The sequence below is a fragment of the Lipotes vexillifer genome, unplaced genomic scaffold (assembly GCF_000442215.2).
Source record: "Lipotes vexillifer unplaced genomic scaffold, Lipotes_vexillifer_v1.1 scaffold967, whole genome shotgun sequence".
In the NCBI taxonomy this organism is placed as follows: domain Eukaryota; kingdom Metazoa; phylum Chordata; class Mammalia; order Artiodactyla; family Lipotidae; genus Lipotes; species Lipotes vexillifer.
This window is the reverse complement of record NW_006791018.1, coordinates 487,667-508,274: the sequence shown is the minus strand read 5'-3', so window position 1 is coordinate 508,274 and position 20,608 is coordinate 487,667. Positions and strand designations below refer to the sequence as shown.

The 20,608-nt window shown below is 38.6% G+C and overlaps 1 protein-coding gene across 2 annotated transcripts in view; it reads left to right on the top strand.

The window, feature by feature from the left end:
* The first annotated feature begins 995 nt into the window (after positions 1–995).
* STAM2 (signal transducing adaptor molecule 2) overlaps positions 996–20,608 on the top strand; it is a 48,174-nt gene continuing 28,561 nt past the window's right edge. For both annotated transcript variants that reach the window (XM_007464160.1, XM_007464161.1), the window contains exon 1: positions 996–1,125. In XM_007464160.1, the coding sequence (XP_007464222.1) occupies positions 1,086–1,125 (40 nt within the window). In that variant the 5' untranslated portion in view covers positions 996–1,085. The remainder of the gene's footprint in view (positions 1,126–20,608) is intronic.

The following is a 20,608-nucleotide window of genomic DNA, read 5'->3' as shown; positions in this document are numbered from 1 at the left end:
CAAAAATAATCATGGAGTTTATAGTGTAAAGAGGAGAGACAGAAAACATAAGTAAATTCTATATTAGGAATTGATAAATGCCATAGAAAAATAAAACAGGGTTAAGAGGGTTTGGGAGCGTGTGGGTGGGAGGGGTGCTTGCACTTACACACTCATTTCAATACCTGGCTGGCTCCGATGGGAATTTGAGTTTGTGACCGCGATTGTATATCAGGACCGTCATGTACTGTCACGTATATGCTATACACTGTCCCCATAAAACTGTCAGCAACTTGAAGGCAGGGACGGTGCCTCATTCGTCTCTGGATTCCCAGAGTCGAGCAGTGTTTTCAGGGTAAGAGCACGATGGAAAGCGAAAAGTGAGGCGTCCCACTTTCCATGGTGTATTCTGGCGGAGTTTAGGCGCCGAGGAGAGTGTAACCCCAGAAGCGCCAGGAGCGGAACCAAACCCTTCGCCGACTCTCGAAACCAGGGAGGCTCCATCCGTTTCCAAGGCAACGGGACTGTGACGCGAACGTAGCCGCGGGCCCTCGGCCGCGTGGGACTAGCCCATATCTTAGGAAGGAACTAAACTGGAGAGAACTTGGCCGTCGGAACCAGCAGCCCTACGCAGGGAATCCCAGAGCACCACGCCCCCTGCAGAACTGCCGCCAGCATTGCAGCTTCCGGTCCTTTGGCGTCGCCAAGTTATAGGTTCGACAACTTCCGGCCCTGAAGGTCCCCCCTCCATGGCTTGCCGGGGTCCTAGCGATGGAAAGGTGGCCTCGGCGGCTGCCTGACCCCTACGGGGGGCTTCGGATCAGGGCTGCCGCCTCCTCCCGGAGCGCGGCGGCTACAGGGCCGCTGAGAAGATGCCCGCGGCTGGTGGGACCTCATACCGGGAGGAGAGGTTGGAGCGGAGCGCAAGGGCTGAGCGCAGACCTGGAGCTGGTCCGTCAGGCAGGAGTGGGGCAGGTGCGGTGGCGGAAGTGCCGGACGCGACTGGAACCGAGCCGTCTAGGAAGCCGGGGCCGTGGGTCCACCAGCCCGGAGCAGCTGCAGAGCTTCAGCCTGACCGCCGCAACTCGGGCTCGGGCGCCGGCGAGATGCCTCTGTTCACCGCCAACCACTTCGATCAAGATGTGGGTAAGTGCTGGGCCGGGGCCCCAAGCCGTTGTTTGTTGTGCTAGAAAGTGGGCGGTGGCGACTCCGGGGACTGGAAAGCTTAGCAAAGGGGGAGGAGGGTGCGGCGTCGCCGCTGCCTGGCAGCCGGGATTTTTCTGGGGGCAACCTCGGCGCGTCCCTAGCTGCCAGGGGAGTGTCTCCAGCCCACCTGAGGTTGGGGACCCCGAAAGAGGACCGTTCCCCTCGCCAGGCACAGGAATAGGGAGGAGCCTGGGGTTCTCTGGAGACCGGACTAATTGAGCAATTGCGGAGTTGATGACACAGAACTTCCAGCACCCTCTAGAACTGGTTGAGTCTTGTGTCCCCCCCCTCCCCACTCCCCCGCCCCGCGGTTAAAAGTGATGCAGCAGACCCAGTTGTCTAGGGCAGCTCAGCACTTAGAGACTTCAACTTGCCCCGGTTCAATAGGAAGAACCTATTGTATCTCGCTTATATATAGATGCGTCCAACTCCTGATCGCACGGCTTCAGGATTTATTTATGATAGTTGGAAGTGTTACTTTATCCATGGATAGTACAAGTGCTATAAGGTGTTCTGCCTTAGAGTATGAAAAGGAAAACCCCAGGATTTCAAAACAGTCTAGAACACCTGTTTTACTTCTTGGAGGGTCGCCAGTGACTATGGAGTGAGAAAAAGATGGATTGGGTATGAAAACTTAACCTGTGGCTTTAGAAAAACAGTAAACCAAGCTGGCTAAAATAAATACTTTTGTAGCAGTAGTTAATTCTAGGTAGAGTTTTAGGATTTAGTGGAATGAAAAAAACGCATGGCTGCAAATTGCCAGTTATACAGAATATTGCACCTGTTTCATAGTTACAATTTTCTAATTATGGGGAAAGTCTAGAAAGTTCCCTATTTTGGTATATTATGTGATTCCAAAAGTGTGTTCAGAAGTCAAATATGATGTATCAGTACCTTCCTTTCGCAGAGAGCTAAAAAACTTTATAGATTTTGACCCTTAGTCAGTCTTCAAATATGTATTTCCATAATTTCATTCAACCTTTTTCTTGGTAGTTTAACATTGGTGACTGCTATAAATCTAGGAAGCATAACGTTGAGGTTCACAGCGCCTGCTTTTGGAACACCTAATGATGTCTTCCTTTGCTGCAGTGAGACCTTCACTTTTTATTGTTGTGAAGACTTTCATTTTGTCATAGTGGGGAAAAAAAAGGCAAAATAGAATAAGACAAATGATTTTCAAACTTAACAACTGTGGAACTCTTCAAGGGAGATCTTTCCTGGAAGCCCATTGTTTTCTGATTGACAACTTCTCTGGTGAAAGTAAGCCAAGTTGCTTTTCTAAACCTCCCCCTCAGTGTCTCCTGAGGTTCCTACATGGTTTAGTGGGTCACAGTTTAGTTCCACTGTAGTAAAAGAAGCACTGCTCTTCAGACAAAAAAAAAAAAATACTGTGTAAAGATTATTTCATGGGCAGTGCCATCAGCCAAAGCTTCAAGTACTTACTTGTTAACTCAAGTATGACTGACTGAAGTCTGTTTCCAAAAGGCAGTTTAAAGATAAAGTAGAAAGTTTGATTGTAACCTCTTTTAGGCAAGTGGTTGGAATTAATAGAAAAAGTGGCATGAAATACTAAGGATTTCAAATTGGCTTTATACATCTATCATAGAAGACAAATTATATATTGCACTTTTCAAAACTTAAAGCCCCTGTTAATTTGAAATACAGTAGTTAAGTAATATGACGATCAAGTCATTGTTTAACTTGAGATGCCCACAGGAATGTTCCTTTGCAGTGTCATTGTCCTTTTCATCTTTCTTTGATTCAGTCAGATTTTTATTACCATTGTTTCTTTTTTGTCATAGCTTTGTTTACCTTTCATTCAACAAACAGGCTTTGAGTGATTACTGTGCGTCAGTGATTAGTGTGTGTCAGACTTTGGGAGCACAAATTTAATAAATAAACTGGTTTCCCTCAAGGAACTCTCAATCTAATGGAGGACTCGTACACACATAAAAAGATAACTGTATTTTTCACACCATATTACGATACTAGAAATACAGGAGATGCTTTACATTCTCCCTCTACTTAAAACAATCATCTTCCCTGAAGAGAAGACAAGGACCTTCAGGCAGACACTTTATTTGTAAAAGTGTTGACACTATCCTCTCTCTTCCCCTGCTTTCCTGATAGCACTTACACCTGCAGGAAGTGACCATCTCTTACTATATGTATGGTTTGGTCATTTTTATAATTAACTGTAAAGTTGAAACTACATTCCTTTGGTCGATGCAGTCTCATCAGAGGGTGAACAGTGTTTCTGACATCATTCATGTGGGGAAGAAATCCTTTTCTCAAACCCTGAGACTCTGAGAAAAGGCTGTAGTGACTCAAGATGTCTAGGAAGGCACTCATAAGTTGATGATGGTATATGACTTGTCAAATGGTAGCCGGCCAAAGGCTAAGAGGTAAGGAACTCTGGCAAGTTCCTGTTTTGTTTTTTTTTCTTGGAGTCGAACCTACAAATCCTGAAAGGTATGCTAGGTATGGTGGCATTAGAGCTCTTTAAATGTTTATTGGATCGCTTCTCGGCCTTTTGATTGGCAAAGATCAAGTGTAAATATTTATTGGATTTCTTCTAATATGGGTTTATTGTTTGTTTTGTTGAAGAAAATTCCTTTGAAGCTGTGCTGAGAAAAAAAGAGAAAATATCCACACACATCCCCCCTCACCCCGGCCCTGATTCTTATCTTGAAGGGGAATGTAGGTTTCCTAAGGTAGAGAGCTGGTTTGGGGCAGCCTTTTTAGGAGATTCCAAGGAGAAAGTAAAACATGAGGGACAGAGCCACAATAGGAAGATTTAGTGGTAGTGTTAAAAGGGCAGACAGATGTCATTTCCTTACGTCCTGTACCGATTTTTCCAGTCTCACTACCTTGATTCCTGAGTCATGGCTGTCTGTTCTGCTCCGTAACTCCAGTTCTTATTTGCATGTCTTTTTTCTCCTTACTCAAGCCAGGCAATCTTTCTTGCTAGTTTCTGTCTCTGTGCCATTTACTACTATTCACTGATAGATTTTTGCTTTTTTCAGCAATACTTGGTATCTTATTCCTTAAAGATAAACTTACTTGTGTCCCACAGAGCTGAGCTCAAATTTCTACTTCTACAAAAACTCTTTTCACACAGTGGATTGAAGTATGAACTTTATCTTAAAAGGAGACTTTTCCAAGTAAAATTTGAATGCGTGTATTGCTATGTCTTTGGCTTGTGTTGTGGTCAAATAACTTGACATTGAGTAGCTTGGAGTTTTTGATAATGGAATCGTTTTCTCCAATGAAATTTTACAAGAAACCCTAATATAAAAATAGATATTGGGCTTCCCTGGTGGCGCAGTGGTTGAGAGTCCGCCTGCTGATGCAGGGGACACGGGTTCGTGCCCGGTCCGGGAAGATCCCACATGCCGCGGAACGGCTGGGCCCGTGAGCCATGGCCGCTGAGCCTGCGCGTCCGGAGCCTGTGCTCCGCAATGGGAGAGCCCACAACAGTGAGAGGCCCGCGTACCTCAAAAAAAAAAAAAAAAAAGATATTGATGGCACTCTGATAATACAAATTTACTTTATACATTTAAATATATTACATTTACATAGTCATTAAGGCAATTCTTGAACACAGGAGGTTGTTGCAAAAAATTAAAATTAAAAAAATTTTGGTTTTAGGTGAGAATGACAGCTGTAACAGCCAGTTTTTTTTCCTATACTTTCCTTTGCTTACATGGTACCAAAAATTTTTAATACCTAGTCCTAATTAAAATAGTTACAAATTTTAATTAATATATTTTGTAATTTTTTAAATGATGAAAAATTTTTAGCATAAAGTACAGAATATAACATAAACTCCTATTCCTGTCAGTCACCTCTGTCAAGTCCTAACATTTTGCCGCACTTCATTCTTTTTTTTTTTTTTTAACAAAAAAAAAAAAAAAAAAAAAGATATTGATGGCACTCTGATAATACAAATTTACTTTATACATTTAAATATATTACATTTACATAGTCATTAAGGCAATTCTTGAACACAGGAGGTTGTTGCAAAAAATTAAAATTAAAAAAATTTTGGTTTTAGGTGAGAATGACAGCTGTAACAGCCAGTTTTTTTTCCTATACTTTCCTTTGCTTACATGGTACCAAAAATTTTTAATACCTAGTCCTAATTAAAATAGTTACAAATTTTAATTAATATATTTTGTAATTTTTTAAATGATGAAAAATTTTTAGCATAAAGTACAGAATATAACATAAACTCCTATTCCTGTCAGTCACCTCTGTCAAGTCCTAACATTTTGCCGCACTTCATTCTTTTTTTTTTTTTTTAAAGAAAACATTCAAAATACAGTGGAACTTACTACTTTTATTTATTAGCTACCTGATACTATTCTTTTTCCTCTCTTCTCAGAGTTAAACACTCTAAAAAGATTAAAAAGTCTATTTTATAATATGTACTATACATACAAATATACTATATTGTTTTACATGTTTTTAAACTTCATAAAAAATAATATTCTCTGTAGTCATTTGCAGCTTGTCATTTAGCATTTTTTGTGAGAGTTATTCATGTTGATGTTTGTAGCTTTAGTTCATTAATTTTAAGAGCTATGTGATATTCCACATTTTTTTAACCCGTTCTCCAATTAATGAACATGAAGTTTTTTGCAGTTTTTTGCTATTACAGACAACACTGCAGTGAAAGTTATTATCCATGTTTTCTTCTTCACAAAAGTGAGAGATTCTCAAGGGATTGTATCTTGAGGAGGAATTCTTTTTTAAAAATGCATATAGTGCAAAGTTGCAAAATGTTAAATAATACAGAATTGTTCTTCTAAGTGTTTGTGGGAGATTTTACTCCCACCAGCAGTGGAAGTGAAGTCCCTGTTGTTCCACAGTCTCACTAACGCTGGGTATTGTCAGATTTTAAAATTTATGCCAATTTGATGGGTGTGAAATAGGGCATTGTTTTCAATTCATTTCAGCTTCATTGCAGTTGAGCATCTTTTCATATGTCTCTTGGTCAGTCTGTTTTCTTTTTGTATAAATAGCCTGCTCATTACTTTCATGTACTTATTATTCTGTTGGATTATTTTTTCTTATTGATTTTTAAAGTTTCACATGCAGTTCTCTACTAATCTTTTGTTGTTTATGTGAATTGCAAATATATATCCTTGTCTGTTGCTTCTTTTTGTTTTTCTTTTTGTGCTGCCTTTTACTATTAAGAAGATTGAAGTTTCGGTTTAGTAATATTGTCTTTCTCCCTTGATTTTATTTTTCTTGTTCAAGAAAAGCTTTCTCTCCTCCTTGAGTCTATAAGGATCTTGTTACGTTTTCTTCTGAAAGTTTTATTGAAGTTTTGATTTTCACAGTTAGGTCTTTAGTCCACCTGGACTTGGTCTTTATGTAAGGTCTAAGGAGAGATTTGATTGGATAGTCAATTCACAATAGACAATTATCAGTTGCCTAATCACCATTTATTGAATTATCTATCCTTCCCCCACTAGTTTGGAGCACTTTCCCCTTCATATAGTAAATCCCTTTCCTTGTATGAGGTCTGTGTCTGTGCTTTCTGTTCTACACTGTTTTCATTATCTATCGTGTACCAATACCACATTCTAATGTCACTGGCCTTTATAGGTGGTAGGGCAAGCCCCCTGTCTTGTTTTTCTTCATTTTTATACTCTTAGCTGTTTTTGGCCTTTATTCTTTCATATGGGTTTATTATCAGATTAGTAAAATCATAAAAGGGAATTTCTTTTATGTTCTTTTAGGATTTGAGAAGACATTGTAGTTTATATTTTTGATTCATATGCACTGATGATGTTGACAGTTAATAGTACACTTTTTATTTCCTGATAATAATGTTTAGTTCTAATCTTACTTAGATTATATAGTTGACCCTTGAACAACTCGGGGGGTTAGGGGTGCTGACCCCCTGTACAGTTGAAAATCCATGTATTAACTTTTGACTCCCCCAAAACTTAACTACTAATAGCCTACTGTTGACTGGAAGCCTTACCGATAACAGTCAGTTAACATGTTTTGCATGTTGTGTGTATATCTACGTATATTTTATACAATTCATGATATACTTTTTTCTTAATTTTTTTGATATTTCTAGGCTACCCGGTTCGTCTGCAAGTTTTTTCTAATTGTTACAAATCTCCAAAAATTTTTCCAATATAGTTATTTAAAACAATCTGCATATTAAGTGGATCTCTGCAGTTAAAACCCATGTTATTCAAGGGTCAAGTGTAGTTGTAAAGTTAGGTAAGAGAGCAAGAGGGTGATTTTTCTACAAGTAAATATACACATACTACTACTGTCCCTTGAGGTGGAAGGGAAAGGGAAAGAACTTTTTTAAAAAAATATTATTGCCTTATTAGGCTCTGTAACTTTACTTGATAGTGAATAAATGTTTGTATTGAGTATAGGAATTGAACCTAAGAAGGTCTATATGACAGATGTCGGACATTGCCCCCTGAAAATTATTGATATTTTGAAGCTGCCACCTACTTATTTTTAGCTCATATTACTTCAACTTCATATAAAAAATTTGTTGGTACATGGTGGTGTAATTTTAAGAATTTTAGCCATTCTAGTGGCATCTCTTTGTGGCTTTAATAAGTATTTATTTATCTAACCTTTAATATAGTTATTCACTAAATTAATATCCTCTTTTTTGAAATATCTGTTTAAGTTTTTCACCCATTTTTCTTTTCACTTAATTTTCATAACTCCACTTTTAAGCATGGCAGCCATTTTAATTTCCATTTTACAGATGAGAACATGGATTCAGATTTGAGTCAGAGCTGAGGTGAACTACCTAGCAACCTTAAGCTAATATGTAAGTTTCAGAGCTGGGAATAGAGAAGGTGGGTCTTCAGTGTTAATGGGTGACGTGTGTACTCCACATGTGCATAATGATTTCCTCAGTCTGCAGAGGTTATGTGGTCATCTGCCCAACCTAACTGCTTTTGATTCTCCATCTGTGATGTTTTGGTGTGTTAGTGGCTACTTTGAGATTCATTTTTCCTTTTCCCCAGCTCTTATTGTGTCTTGCACGTGAAGCTTCCAGATAGGTCTGTTAAAATAGAAATTATACTTACTACATTTATTCTTCTGCCCTGTTCCGTAATGTAAGGGTGTTTGTAGAAAAGAGTATGCCTGTTCTGTGGAGTTGGGAGGGGGTATGGCTCTCAATGAACAGGATTACAGAGGGCATCTTGGGAGTATCAGACAAGAAGAAAGTGAACTTGTAGGAATGTAAAGGCTGGCTCTAGACCTTTTACCTTTTAACTAGATGATTTACAATATTAGAAGGAAGTAAAAGGTGATTTTGATTTTGTTTCTTCCTTTTTCCTATCTGCCCAACTCTCTAAACTCTTCCTAGACCCCCCACAAATGTTTGTGGTAACATGTGAAATGAAAAAAGAGTAGCAGTCACTCTTCTGTATTCCACCAGAGCAAGAAGTTCTTAAATATGTACATTGTGTTATTAAATGATGTGGTAAATGGAGTTAAGCGTGGCATTGTGTCTGATTCTTCTCTTATAAACAAGAGTTGATCTTGCATTTGTCCTATTCAGTATGTTTAAAATGTTCATGCATAGAGAAATTGAAAACTAACTTGTTGAAAGAGTTAATTTAGCAGTTTTGAACAAAAATTGCACCCAAGAGGCAGATTAATAGAAAATATGCCCTGAGCCAGACTGCCTAGACTGAAATCCCGCTTTTACTATTTAGTATCTGTATGATCTTGTGCTAGTTACTTTTCTGTCTCAGTTTGCTCATCTATAAAATGGGGCATCTTCATTGGATTCAATGTAGGTAGTTTAGCATATGTAAAATACTTTGAAACTATTGTTATTTTTTCTTTTTTAATTAATTTATTTATTTTTGGCTGTGTTGGGTCTTTGTTGCTGTGCGCGGGCTTTCTCTAGTTGCGGCGAGTGGGGGCTACTCTTCATTGCAGTGTGCGAGCTTCTCATTGTGGTGTCTTCTCTTTGTTGCGGAGCACGGGCTCTAGGCGTGCAGGCTTCAGTAGTTGTGGCACACTGGCTCAGTAGTTGTGGCTCGCAGGTTCTAGAATGCAGGCTCAGTAGTTGTGGTGCACGAGGCTTAGTTGCTCCGTGGCATGTGGGATCTTCCCAAACCAGGGCTCGAACCCGTGTCCTCTGCATTGGCAGGCAGGTTCTTAACCACTGTGCCGCCAGGGAAATCACTGTTATTGTTTTTAAATTAATTATTACCTGTCATTCATTACTCAGAGCTGTAAGTAGGCTTTCATTTTAGGAAAAGTAGAATTTATATTACTGTTTTCCCCAGAGTAAACTGAAGATTTGTATCAATAAAAATTTTACCCAAACAAATCAAAGCATTAAATGGAGAGGAGGATTAAATGAGAAAATGTATGTTGAACCCAAGTACTCTAAAATGCTAAGTGTGGTTGTTGTCATTGGAGCCAGAGAAGCAGTGAAATATTTATAATCTGTCAGTTTGAAGTATTGGACATTTAAATATTTTAATTTAAATTTAACTACAGAAGAATTGTGTGGTCTAGAAATTTAATAACAAATATGTATTATTTTAATAGTGTAAACATGTAAGATTTATAAACTAGAAAAAATTGGCTGTTCTGGGGCTTCCCTGGTGGCGCAGTGGTTGGGAGTCCGCCTGCCGATGCAGGGGACACGGGTTCGTGCCCCGGTCCGGGAAGATCCCACATGCCGCGGAGCGGCTGGGCCCCTGAGCCATGGCTGCTGGACCTGCGCGTCCGGAGCCTGTGCTCCACAATGGGAGAGGCCACAATAGTGAGAGGCCCGCGTGCCACAAAAAAAAAAAAAAAAAAAACGGCTGTTCTATATTTTCAAATAATTATTTAGTTTATAATGAATTGGTACAAAGAAAAAGCATCTTTATATCTTTAGTAAAAGCTGTCAGCTGTGGTTTCCTGTTAGATACCAAAATGAATTTTACTTATTTACTTGCTTTCCATTTTCTAGTTTATTTCTTCTTCTGGGAAAAAAAAAATTTTTTTTTTTTTTGGCCAGTTTTCCCCTGCTCTTCTACTATAGTTTTAAGGTATAAGAATAATTGTTTAAAATTAATACATAAGAAGTAATTTTTCCTCTAAGATCTAAGCATTGCTTTAGTCATAGCCCAAGATATTGATATATAGTATCCTAATTATAATAAAATTTTATGTTACCTTCTGTTATAGTCTTAATTATATGTTGTGATTGTTAATGTCCATGTGATTGGCTATTATGTTTGATCTAATACAAATACAGTGTATTCAGAGAACACACTGAGTCTGTTGTCCTACATTATTTCTAGGTGTTGGTAGTTTTGTGCACGTTTGAAGAAATATTTAAACTCTGCTTTAATGTACAGGCAGTCTTCACTTTACATAATTCCAACATGCATGAATTTAGTTACCATGTGTACTTAATTAACAACAGTTCCCCAACAACAAGGCTGTAATAACCTGAGCATAGAGCCCCAGCTGAGCCTGCTTAGATTTTGAACTACAGAACTATGAGCTAATAATGGGTGGTGTTTTAAACCACTAATTTGCATTTGTTACATAGAAAGTTTAAAAACTTAATATACTGAGACTCTTCAGTTTTCTTAAATCTTTTTTAGCTGTTCAAATTTGATAACTTTTGTTGACTTTTCTTCATGTTCACTAACTTTTTTTTTTTTACATGTTCAGCTTTGTATCTGAGGTTGTATTAACTGTATAATACTGAAACTTCCTTTTTTTACCAAATGACAACCATTTCCTCCATTACTCAAAACTGTATATGAACACATCCCATAGTAGTTGACAATTAGGACTTTTGACTTAATTGCATTCATTCACTTGCTCATTCATTCATTCTTCAAACATTGAGTAGTCATTTTAATTTACCATAGATTGTGCTTATGTGTTTCCTTTCCCATGCTAAATTAACTTTTGAGTAAGGATCACTTTTTTAAAATTTTCATTTATTTTTTGGTACAGCAGGTTCTTATTAGTCATCCACTTTATACACATCAGTGTATACATGCCAATCCCAATCGCCCAATTCATCACACCACCACTACCACCCCCCGCTGCTTCACCCCTTGGTGTCCATACGTTTGTTCTCTTCATCTGTGTCTCAACTTCTGCCCTGCAAACTGGTTCATCTATACCATTTTTCTAGATTCCACATATACACGTTAATATGCGATATTTGTTATTCTCTTTCTGGCTTATTTCACTCTGTAAGACAGTCTCTAGATTCATCCACATCTCTACAAATGACCCAATTTCGTTCCCTTTTATGGCTGAGTAATATTCCATTGCATATATGTACCACATCTTCTTTATTCATTCGTCTGTCGATGGGCATTTAGGTTGCTTCCATGACCTGGCTATTGTAAACAGTGCTGCAATGAACATTGGGGTGCATGTGGTTTTTTTTTAAAATATAGCAGCTTCTTATTAGTCATCAGTTTTATACACATCAGTGTGTATATGTCAATCCCAATCACCCAATTCAGCACATCACCATCCCCACCCCCCTGTGGCTTTCCCCCCTTGATGTCCATACATTTGTTCTCTACATCTATGTCAACTTTTGCCCTGCGAACCAGTTCATCTGTACCATTTTTCTAGGTTCCACATACATGCATTAATATACGATATTTGTTTTTCTCTTTCTGACTTACTTCACTCTGTATGACAGTCTATAGATACATCCATGTTTCAACAAATGACTCAATTTCGTTCCTTTTTATGGCTGAGTAATATTCCATTGTATATATGTACCACAACTTCTTTATTCGTCTGTCGATGGGCATTTAGGTTGCTTCCGTGACATGGCTGTTGTAAATAGTGCTGCAGTGAACATTGGGATACATGTGTCTTTTTGAATTATGGTTTTCTGTGGGTATATGCCCAGTAGTGGGATTGCTGGATCATATGGTAATTCTATTTTTAGCTTTTTAAGGAACCTCCATACTGTTCTCCATAGTGGCTGTATCAATTTACATTCCCACCAACAGTGCAAGAGGGTTCCCTTTTCTCCATACCCTCTCCAGCATTTGTTGTTTGTAGATTTCCTGATGATGCCCATTCTAACTGGTGTGAGGTGATACCTAATTGTAGTTTTGATTTGCATTTCTCTAGTAATTAGTGATGTTGAGCAGCTTTTCATGTGCTTCTTGGCCATCTGTATACCCTCTTTGGAGAAATATCTATTTAGGTCTTCTGCCCATTTTTTGATTGGGTTGTTTGCTTTTTTAATATTGAGCTGCATGAGTTGTTTATATATTTTGGAGATTAATCCTTTGTCCATTGATTCATTTGCAAATATATTTTCCCATTCTGCGGGTTGTCTTTTTGTCTTGTTTGTAGTTTCCTTTGCTTTGCAAAAGCTTTGAAGTTTCATTAGGTCCCATTTGTTTATTTTTGTTTTTATGTCCATTACTCTAGGAGGTGGATCAAAAAAGATCTTGCTGTGATTTATGTCAAAGAGTGTTCTTATGTTTTCCTGTAAGAGTATTATAGTGTCCTGTCTTACATTTAGGTCTCTAATCCATTTTGATCTCTAATCCATTTTGAGTTTATTTTTGTGTGTGGTGTTAGGGAGTGTTCTAATTTCATTCTTTTACATGTAGCTGTCCAGTTTTCCCAGCACCACTTATTGAAGAGGCTGTCATTCTCCACTGTATATCCTTGCTTCCACTGTCATAGATTAGTTGACCATAGGTGTGTGGGTTTATCTCTGGGCTTTCTATCCTGTTCCATTGATCTATAGTTCTGTTTTTGTGCCAGTACCATATTGTCTTGATTACTGTAGCTTTGTAGTATAGTCTGAAGTTGAGGAGTCCGATTCCTCCAGCTCCATTTTTTTCCCACAAGACTGCTTTGGCTATTTGGGGTCTTTTGTGTCTCCATACGACTTTTAAGATTTTTTGTTCTTGTTCTGTAAAAAATGGCATTGGTAGTTTGATAGGGATTGCATTGAATCTGTAGATTGCTTTGGGTAGTATAGTCATTTTGACAATATTGATTCTTCCAATGCAAGAACATGGTATATGTCTCCAACTGTTGGTATCATCTTTAATTTATTTCAACAGTGTCTTATAGTTTTCTGCATATAGGTTCTTTGTCTCCTTAGGTAGGGTTATTCCTAGGTATTTTATTCTTTTTGCTGCAATGGTAAATGGGAGTGTTACCTTAATTTCTCTTTCAGATTTTTCATCATTAGTGTATAGGAATGCAAGAGATTTCTGTGCATTAAATTTGTATCCTGCAGCGTTACCAAACTCATTGATTAGCTCTAGTAGTTTTCTGGTGGTGTCTTTAGGATTCTCTATGTATAGTATCATGTCATCTGCAAACAGTGACAGTTTTACTTTTTCTTTTCCAATTTGTATTCCTTTTATTTCTTTTTCTTCTCTGATTGCCGTGGCTAGGACTTCCAAAACTATGTTGATTAGTAGTGGTGAGAGTGGACATCCTTGTCTTGTTCCTGATCTTAGAGGAAATGTTTTCAGTTTTTCACCATTGAGAATGATGTTGCTGTGGGTTTGTCGTATATGGTCTTTATTATGTTGAGGTAGTTTCCCTCTATGCCCACTTTCTGGAGAGTTTTTATCATAAATGGGTGTTGAATTTTTTCAAAAGCTTTTCTACATCTATTGAGATGATCATATGGTTTTTCTTCTTCAGTTGGTTAATATGGTGTATCACATTGATTGATTTGCATATATTGAAGAATTGTTGCATCCCTGGGATAAACCCCACTTGATCATGGTGTATGATCCTTTTAATGTGTTGTTGGATTCTGTGTGCTAGTATTTTGTTGAGGATTTTTGCATTTATATTCATCAGTGATATTGGTCTATAATTTTCTTTTTTTGTAGTATCTTTGTCTGGTTTTGGTATCAGGGTGATGGTGGCCTCATAGAATGAGTTTGGGAGTGTCCCTTCCTCTGCAATTTTTTGGAAGAGTTCGAGAAGAATGGGTGTTAGCTCTTCTCTAAATGTTTGATAGAATTCACCTGTGAAGCCATGTGGTCCTGGACTTTGGTTTGCTGGAAGATTTTTAATCACAGTTTCAATTTCATTACTTGTGATTCATCTGTTCATATTTTCTATTTCTTCCTGGTTCAGTCTGGGAAGGTTATACCTTTCTAAGATTTTGTCCATTTCTTCCACGTTGTCCATTTTATTGCCATAGAGGTGCTTGTAGCAGTCTCTTAGGATGCTTTGTATTTCTGCGGTGTCTGTTGTAACTTTTCTTTTCTTCATTTCTAATTTTATTGATTTGAGTCCTCGCCCTCTTTTTCTTGATGAGTCTGGCTAATGGTTTATCAGTTTTGTTTATCTTCTCAAAGAACAAGCTTTTAGTTTTATTGATCTTTGCTATTGTTTTCTTTGTTTCTGTTTCATTTATTTCAGCTCTGATCTTTATGATTTCTTACCTTCTACTAATTCTGGGTTTTGTTCTTCTTTCTCTAGTTCCTTTAGGTGTAAGGTTAGATTGTTTATTTGAGATTTTTCTTGTTTCTTGAGGTAGGCTTATATAGCTATAAACTTCCCTCTTACAACTGCTTTTGCTGCATCCCATAGGTTTTGGATCGTCGTGTTTTCATTATCATGTGTCTCTCGGTATTTCTTGGTTTCCTGTTTGATTTCTTCAGTGATCTCTTGGTTATTTAGTAATGTATTGTTTAGCTTCCATGTGTTTGTGTTTTTTACGTTTTTATCCCTGTAATTCATTTCTAATCTCACAGCATTGTGGTCAGAAAAGATGCTTGATATGATTTCAATTTTCTTAAATTTACTGAGGCTTGATTTTTGACCCAAGATGTGATCTATCCTGGAGAATGTTCCATGTGCACTTGAGAAGAAAGTGTAATCTGCTGTTTTGGGATGGGATGTCCTATAAATATTAATTAAATCTATCTGGTCTGTTGTGTCATTTAAAGCTTGCTTCACAATACTGTGTTAGTTTCTGTTGTACACCAAAGTGAATCAGCCATATGCATACATATGTCTCCACATCCCCTCCTTCTTGAGCCTCCCTCCCATCCTCCCTATCCCACCCCTCTAGGTCATCACAAAGCACTGAGCTGATCTCCCTGTGCTATGCTGCTGCTTCCCACTAGTTAACTATTTTACATTCGGTAGCGTATGTATGTCGATGCTACTCTCACTTTGCCCCAGCTTCCTCCCCCGCCCCCCCCCCCCGCCATGTCCTCAAGTCCATTCTCTATGTCTACGTCTTTATTACTGCCCTGCAGGTTCATCAGTACCTTTTTTTTTTTTTAGATTCCATATATATGCATTAGCATGTGGTATTTCTTTTCCTCTTTCTGACTTACTTCACTCTGTACGATAGACTCTAGGTCTATCCACATCACTACAAATAACTCAGTTTCGTTTCTTTTTATGGCTGAGTAATTTTCCACTGTATATGTGTGCCACATCTTATTTATTCCTTCATCTGTCGATGGACATTTAGGTTGGTTCCACATCTTGTCTGTTGTAAATAGTGCTGCTGTGAACACTGTGGTACATGTCTCTTTTTGAATTATGGTTTTCTCAGGTTATATTATTCTATTTTTATAGTTTCTATTTTTCTGCTGGGCGCTCATCATCTATTCACTTATGACCATCGTTTACTTTAAGTTCTTGAAAAAAATATATAATACCTGCTTTTAAAGTACTTTTTTGCTAATTCTAACATTTGAATTATGCTGTCTTTTTTTTTTTTTTTCTGTACGTGGGCCTCTCACTGCTGTGGCCTCTCCTGTTGAGGAGCACAGGCTCCGGACACACAGGCTCAGCAGCCATGGCTCACGAGCCCAGCCGCTACGCGGCATGTGGGATCCTCCCAGACCGGGGCACGAACCCGCGTCCCCTGCATCGGCAGGTGGACTCCCAACCACTGTGCCACCAGGGAAGCCCTATGCTATCTTTTTTATTGATTATTTTTATCTTGATTGTGGGACACTTTTTTGCACATCTAGTGATTTTTTAATATTACGCTGGTCACTCCTTATTCTTTGTAAGGAGGCTAGATTACGTTGTCTTCCTTTAAAAGAGTGCTGAATTTTGTTCTGTCAGGTAGTTATATTATTGGAGAATCTTTTAGGTTTTTGTCTGGCTTGGTTTTCTTTGTGAGGTAGGCCTATTTCAATATTGTACTAAATTTTCCGGAACCTTTACTCTGGAAAGGTGTTTTAGACTTTCGGGGGTTTCAACTGATAGCCTGAAATGTTCTCTCTACTCTAGTTGGGTGGAGTATTAGTCTGCTTGGGCTGCCATAGCAAAATACCATAGACTAGGTAGTCAAGCAACAGAAATTTGCTTTCTCACAATTCTGGCAACTGGAAGTCCAAGGTCAAGGTCCCAGCAGGGTTGATTTCTGGTGAGGGCTCTCCCCTTGGGTTGCAGACGGCTGCATTCTCACTGTGTCCTCACATGACCTTGTCTTTGTACGTGTGAGGAAAGACAGTGTCTCTTCTTATGAGGACACTAATTCTCTTGGATTAGGACTTCGACCTTATGACCTTATTTAACCTTAATTACTTCTTTAGTGTCTAGTCTCCAACTACAGCAATGCTGGGGGTTAGAGCTTAAAGATGTGAATTTTGTGGGGACACAGACATTCAGTCCGTAACAGGAACTTTAAAAGACTCCTTGCATTGCACAACCTTTCAGCCTCATAGTAGGTGATCTGTGCTAGACCTCATAGAGCCTCACCCTGTGTGGATGTGTGTGTGGGTGTGTATAGCACAGCCCTTGAGCAACGAGGACCCACGATTAAATCCCTGTGCTCAGAAATCTGCTGTCTCCTAGCTGCTTTATTTGAGCTAGTCCTCCTTGTGTTGGGACAGGAAAGTGTTCCCAGGCAGAACACTGGGGCCATCGAGAGGCTTACTTCATATTTCCCTTCCCTCAAAGATCTCAGATGTGCACTGCTTGTTATTCATTTCCTGAACACAGTTGCTTTGTATATTTTGGCCAGTTTTATCCTTGTTTTCAGTAAAATAGCAAATCTGGTACCAGATATTCTGCCATGGTTGAAAGCAGACAAGTCATGAGTTTTTATTTTCAAACATAGTAGGAGAAGGTTTAAAGATCTCTTTTGGGCATTCTTGTTTTTCATAGTTAATTTTTTTTTTTATTATTACTGAAGAAGCCTATTTTATTAAAAGTTTTATGGGTAGACTTGGACTTCCCTGGTTGTGCAGTGGTTAAGAATCTGCCTGCCAGCGCAGGGGACATGGGTTCAACCCCTGGTCGAGGAAGATCCCATATGCCACAGAGCAACTAAGCCCGTGCGCCACAACTACTGAGCCTGCGCTCAAGAGCCCACGAGCCACAACTGCTGAAGCCCACACGCCTAAAGCCCATGCTCCGCAGCAAGAAAAGCCACCGCAATGAGAAGCCTGCGCACTGCAGTGAAGAGTAGCTTCCGCTCGCTGCAACTAGAGAAAGCCCGTGCAGCAAGGAATACCCAATGCAGCCAAAAACATATATATAAATAAATAAGTTTATTTTAAAAAAATGTTTTATGGATAGACTTGAATTCTTTTTATATATATATATATATATATATATATATATATGTATATATATTTTTTTGTTTTTTGTTTTTTGTTTTTTTTTATGCGGTATGCGGGCCTCTCACTGCTGTGGCCACCCCCGCCGCGGAGCACAAGCTCCGGTCGCGCAGGCCCAGCAGCCATGGCTCACGGGCCCAGCCGCTCCGCAGCACGTGGGATCCTCCTGGACCAGTGCACGAACCCGTGTCCCCTGCATCGGCAGGCGGACTCTCAACCACTGCGCCACCAGGGAAGCCCCTGAATTCTTTTTAATGCTGTGTGTTGAACATAATGGACTTTGTAGAGGGTGACTGTTTTGTTCATTATAGGTATTGATGGACTGATTCTTTATGATATTGTTAGAATCTTTCTGAGGTATTTCACTGTGTATTTGAAGCTCTCTATATACAGTAATCAAAACCTGGTGATGAAATGTTATAACTTAACCCACCAAACTCTAGAAATTTAGCATTTAGGCCCCAGGAGGGCTCTTTTAACTCTCTCCCCGTATATGAATTTGACATAGGATAATGTGAGATATGGCCCCAACACTGGGCAAAGTGACATGCTATAAAAGAATGGTTCCTTAATTATAATATTTAAAATTTTTCCAGGAGTTTAAAATACTCCTAAGTACATAATGTAACTGTTACTTCGTTCACTTGAAAAATGAAATCCTTTTTGGCAGGCCATTATAAAGTCTTTAGATTTTATACTTTTTGAAAAGAGTAATTGTGAGTCCTGTATTTGTTGAAAGTAAACTATGCTGGATAGAGTATTTAAGTCAGGATTTTTTCATTTTCTATAAGGATTACATCAAGTGAAAACAATTCTGTTTAGATATTTTTGAAATTGTTAGAAGGGTTTTGAGGGGTATTGAAAAGGCTTCACATTTAATTGCATCACATGGCCAAAATTGAAAAAGCAATCATTAAAAGTTGAGTTCTAGCAGAAGTAGGTAGGTTATTGGATGGTCCAAAATCAGACTCATTTGCATGTGCGCAGTGGGCATGAGTGGGTATGAGTGTGTGTATTTGTACTCATACACATATGTACTGGCAAAATTTGGTAATTGATTATGCTGGCTTCTCAGATCAGAGAGGAGAGGATAGATTCTTAGATGTTGGAACTACCGAAAATAATTTATAAAAATACTTTTCTGTCCATGCCTCACTCCATGTGCCAAATGAAATTTCAGAAAGACTAAGGATTTGCCTGTAAATAATATATATACAGAAAAATATATGAGTGAATATTTAATCTCAGGTAGTTATAACATTGCCAAATGACATTTAAAAAAAAAAAGATCAATCTGTACAGCAAAAACAAAACCCCATCGATTATAAGCAGAGAGAAGAGTTGAGCATGAAGCTGGCAAGTCATGTAATATATGTGATTTGTTCTTCAGACTCAAGGTAAAAAGTTAGTCACCTATATATCACTGTACAAGAAGTCCTTTGCCTCCCTCTCAGGTATTCCCTTCCTCACTTACCTTGTCTGCCTGTTGAAATTCCCAGAGGTATTGTCATTCCTCTTTAGTAAACGAGCAGAGAACTGGAACCTCCCTCTTAAGCCCCCTAGTGCTGTTGCCTGTTGTTGCCACAGGGTGTTGCTATTGAAGCTTGATCCTGTGCAGCCCCTTGATGTCTGCTCAGCGGTGAAGCTCTTAACTGGTCCAGAAGTTTGCACAGACTTCACTGGGGGCACATGGGACCTCTTAAAGGCTATTAGAGTTCATATAATCAGAAGTTCTGCTATTGTTTCCCACTTGACAGCCATTGTACCAGGGTTATAGGATATGAAGGAGCAATGAGCATCATTTATTCATTCGACAAATATTTACTCAGCACCTGCTATGTGCACCAAATACTGTTTCATGAATTGGAAATAATAATAGTGAACAAAACAAAACAAAAAATTCCTGCCATAATGCAGTCTACAATCCTTCTGAGGATTGGGTGGAGGAAGAGTAACAGTGGCAGAGACAGACAGTAGATAAGATTAAGTGTGTATGCTATGACACATCTACAGAAAGGCCTATGCGTGAAGTCCTAACCTCTTTTAATTATTTTGAATTTATTCTATGTGGGACATCAATATGAATGGTAACAGTAAGTGTATCAAAGAAGAGAGGCTGAGTACTTGATGTATTTAAAATTATAGTTTGCTGATGACGTCTCACTAGCTTGTATAGGCACTTTGTGGCCACACTGTATACAGTGGTGCATCATGAAGCTATTAAAAATGTTAGTATAGACATATATTTATGAACATGGAGAGATGTTTATTATAAGTGGAAATGCAGGTTAGGAAATGATACATTTAGTATGATCACGGTATCTTATCTGATTGGTAAATTAGGGAGTAACTGGCCCTACTGATGCCCTTTGTCAGCATAGCAGCTAGCTAGTCTTTCCACAGCCGTTGAGTGATTTCTTCATGGAATAAGTTGTGCAGGGGCTCACCCCTGAGGGAGAGCTCTTTTTCTGTCTAGTGCTAACATGTCCACCTCTGGGGCTATTAGCAAGCCCATTTGTCCAGCACACCTAAAGCTTCTAGTAATGACAGTAATATTTTATTCTTTGTTTTTTTTCTCAACTTGTTCATTTGGCAGGGAAGTGGTTATCAGTTTTTGGGTGCTCTCTTTGGACACCTTATACTTATAAGCCTATTTTGTTTAGTTTTACACATATTTTTATTATTTTTCCGTATACATATATAGGAAGAAGTCTGGGAAAATATGCATCATAGTTTTCCAAGAGGTTTGTAGAATTAGAAGATTTTTGCTTTCTTTTTTTTTCTTGTCTGTACTTTTGAATTCACTGGAATTATTAGATATGTAATTAAGA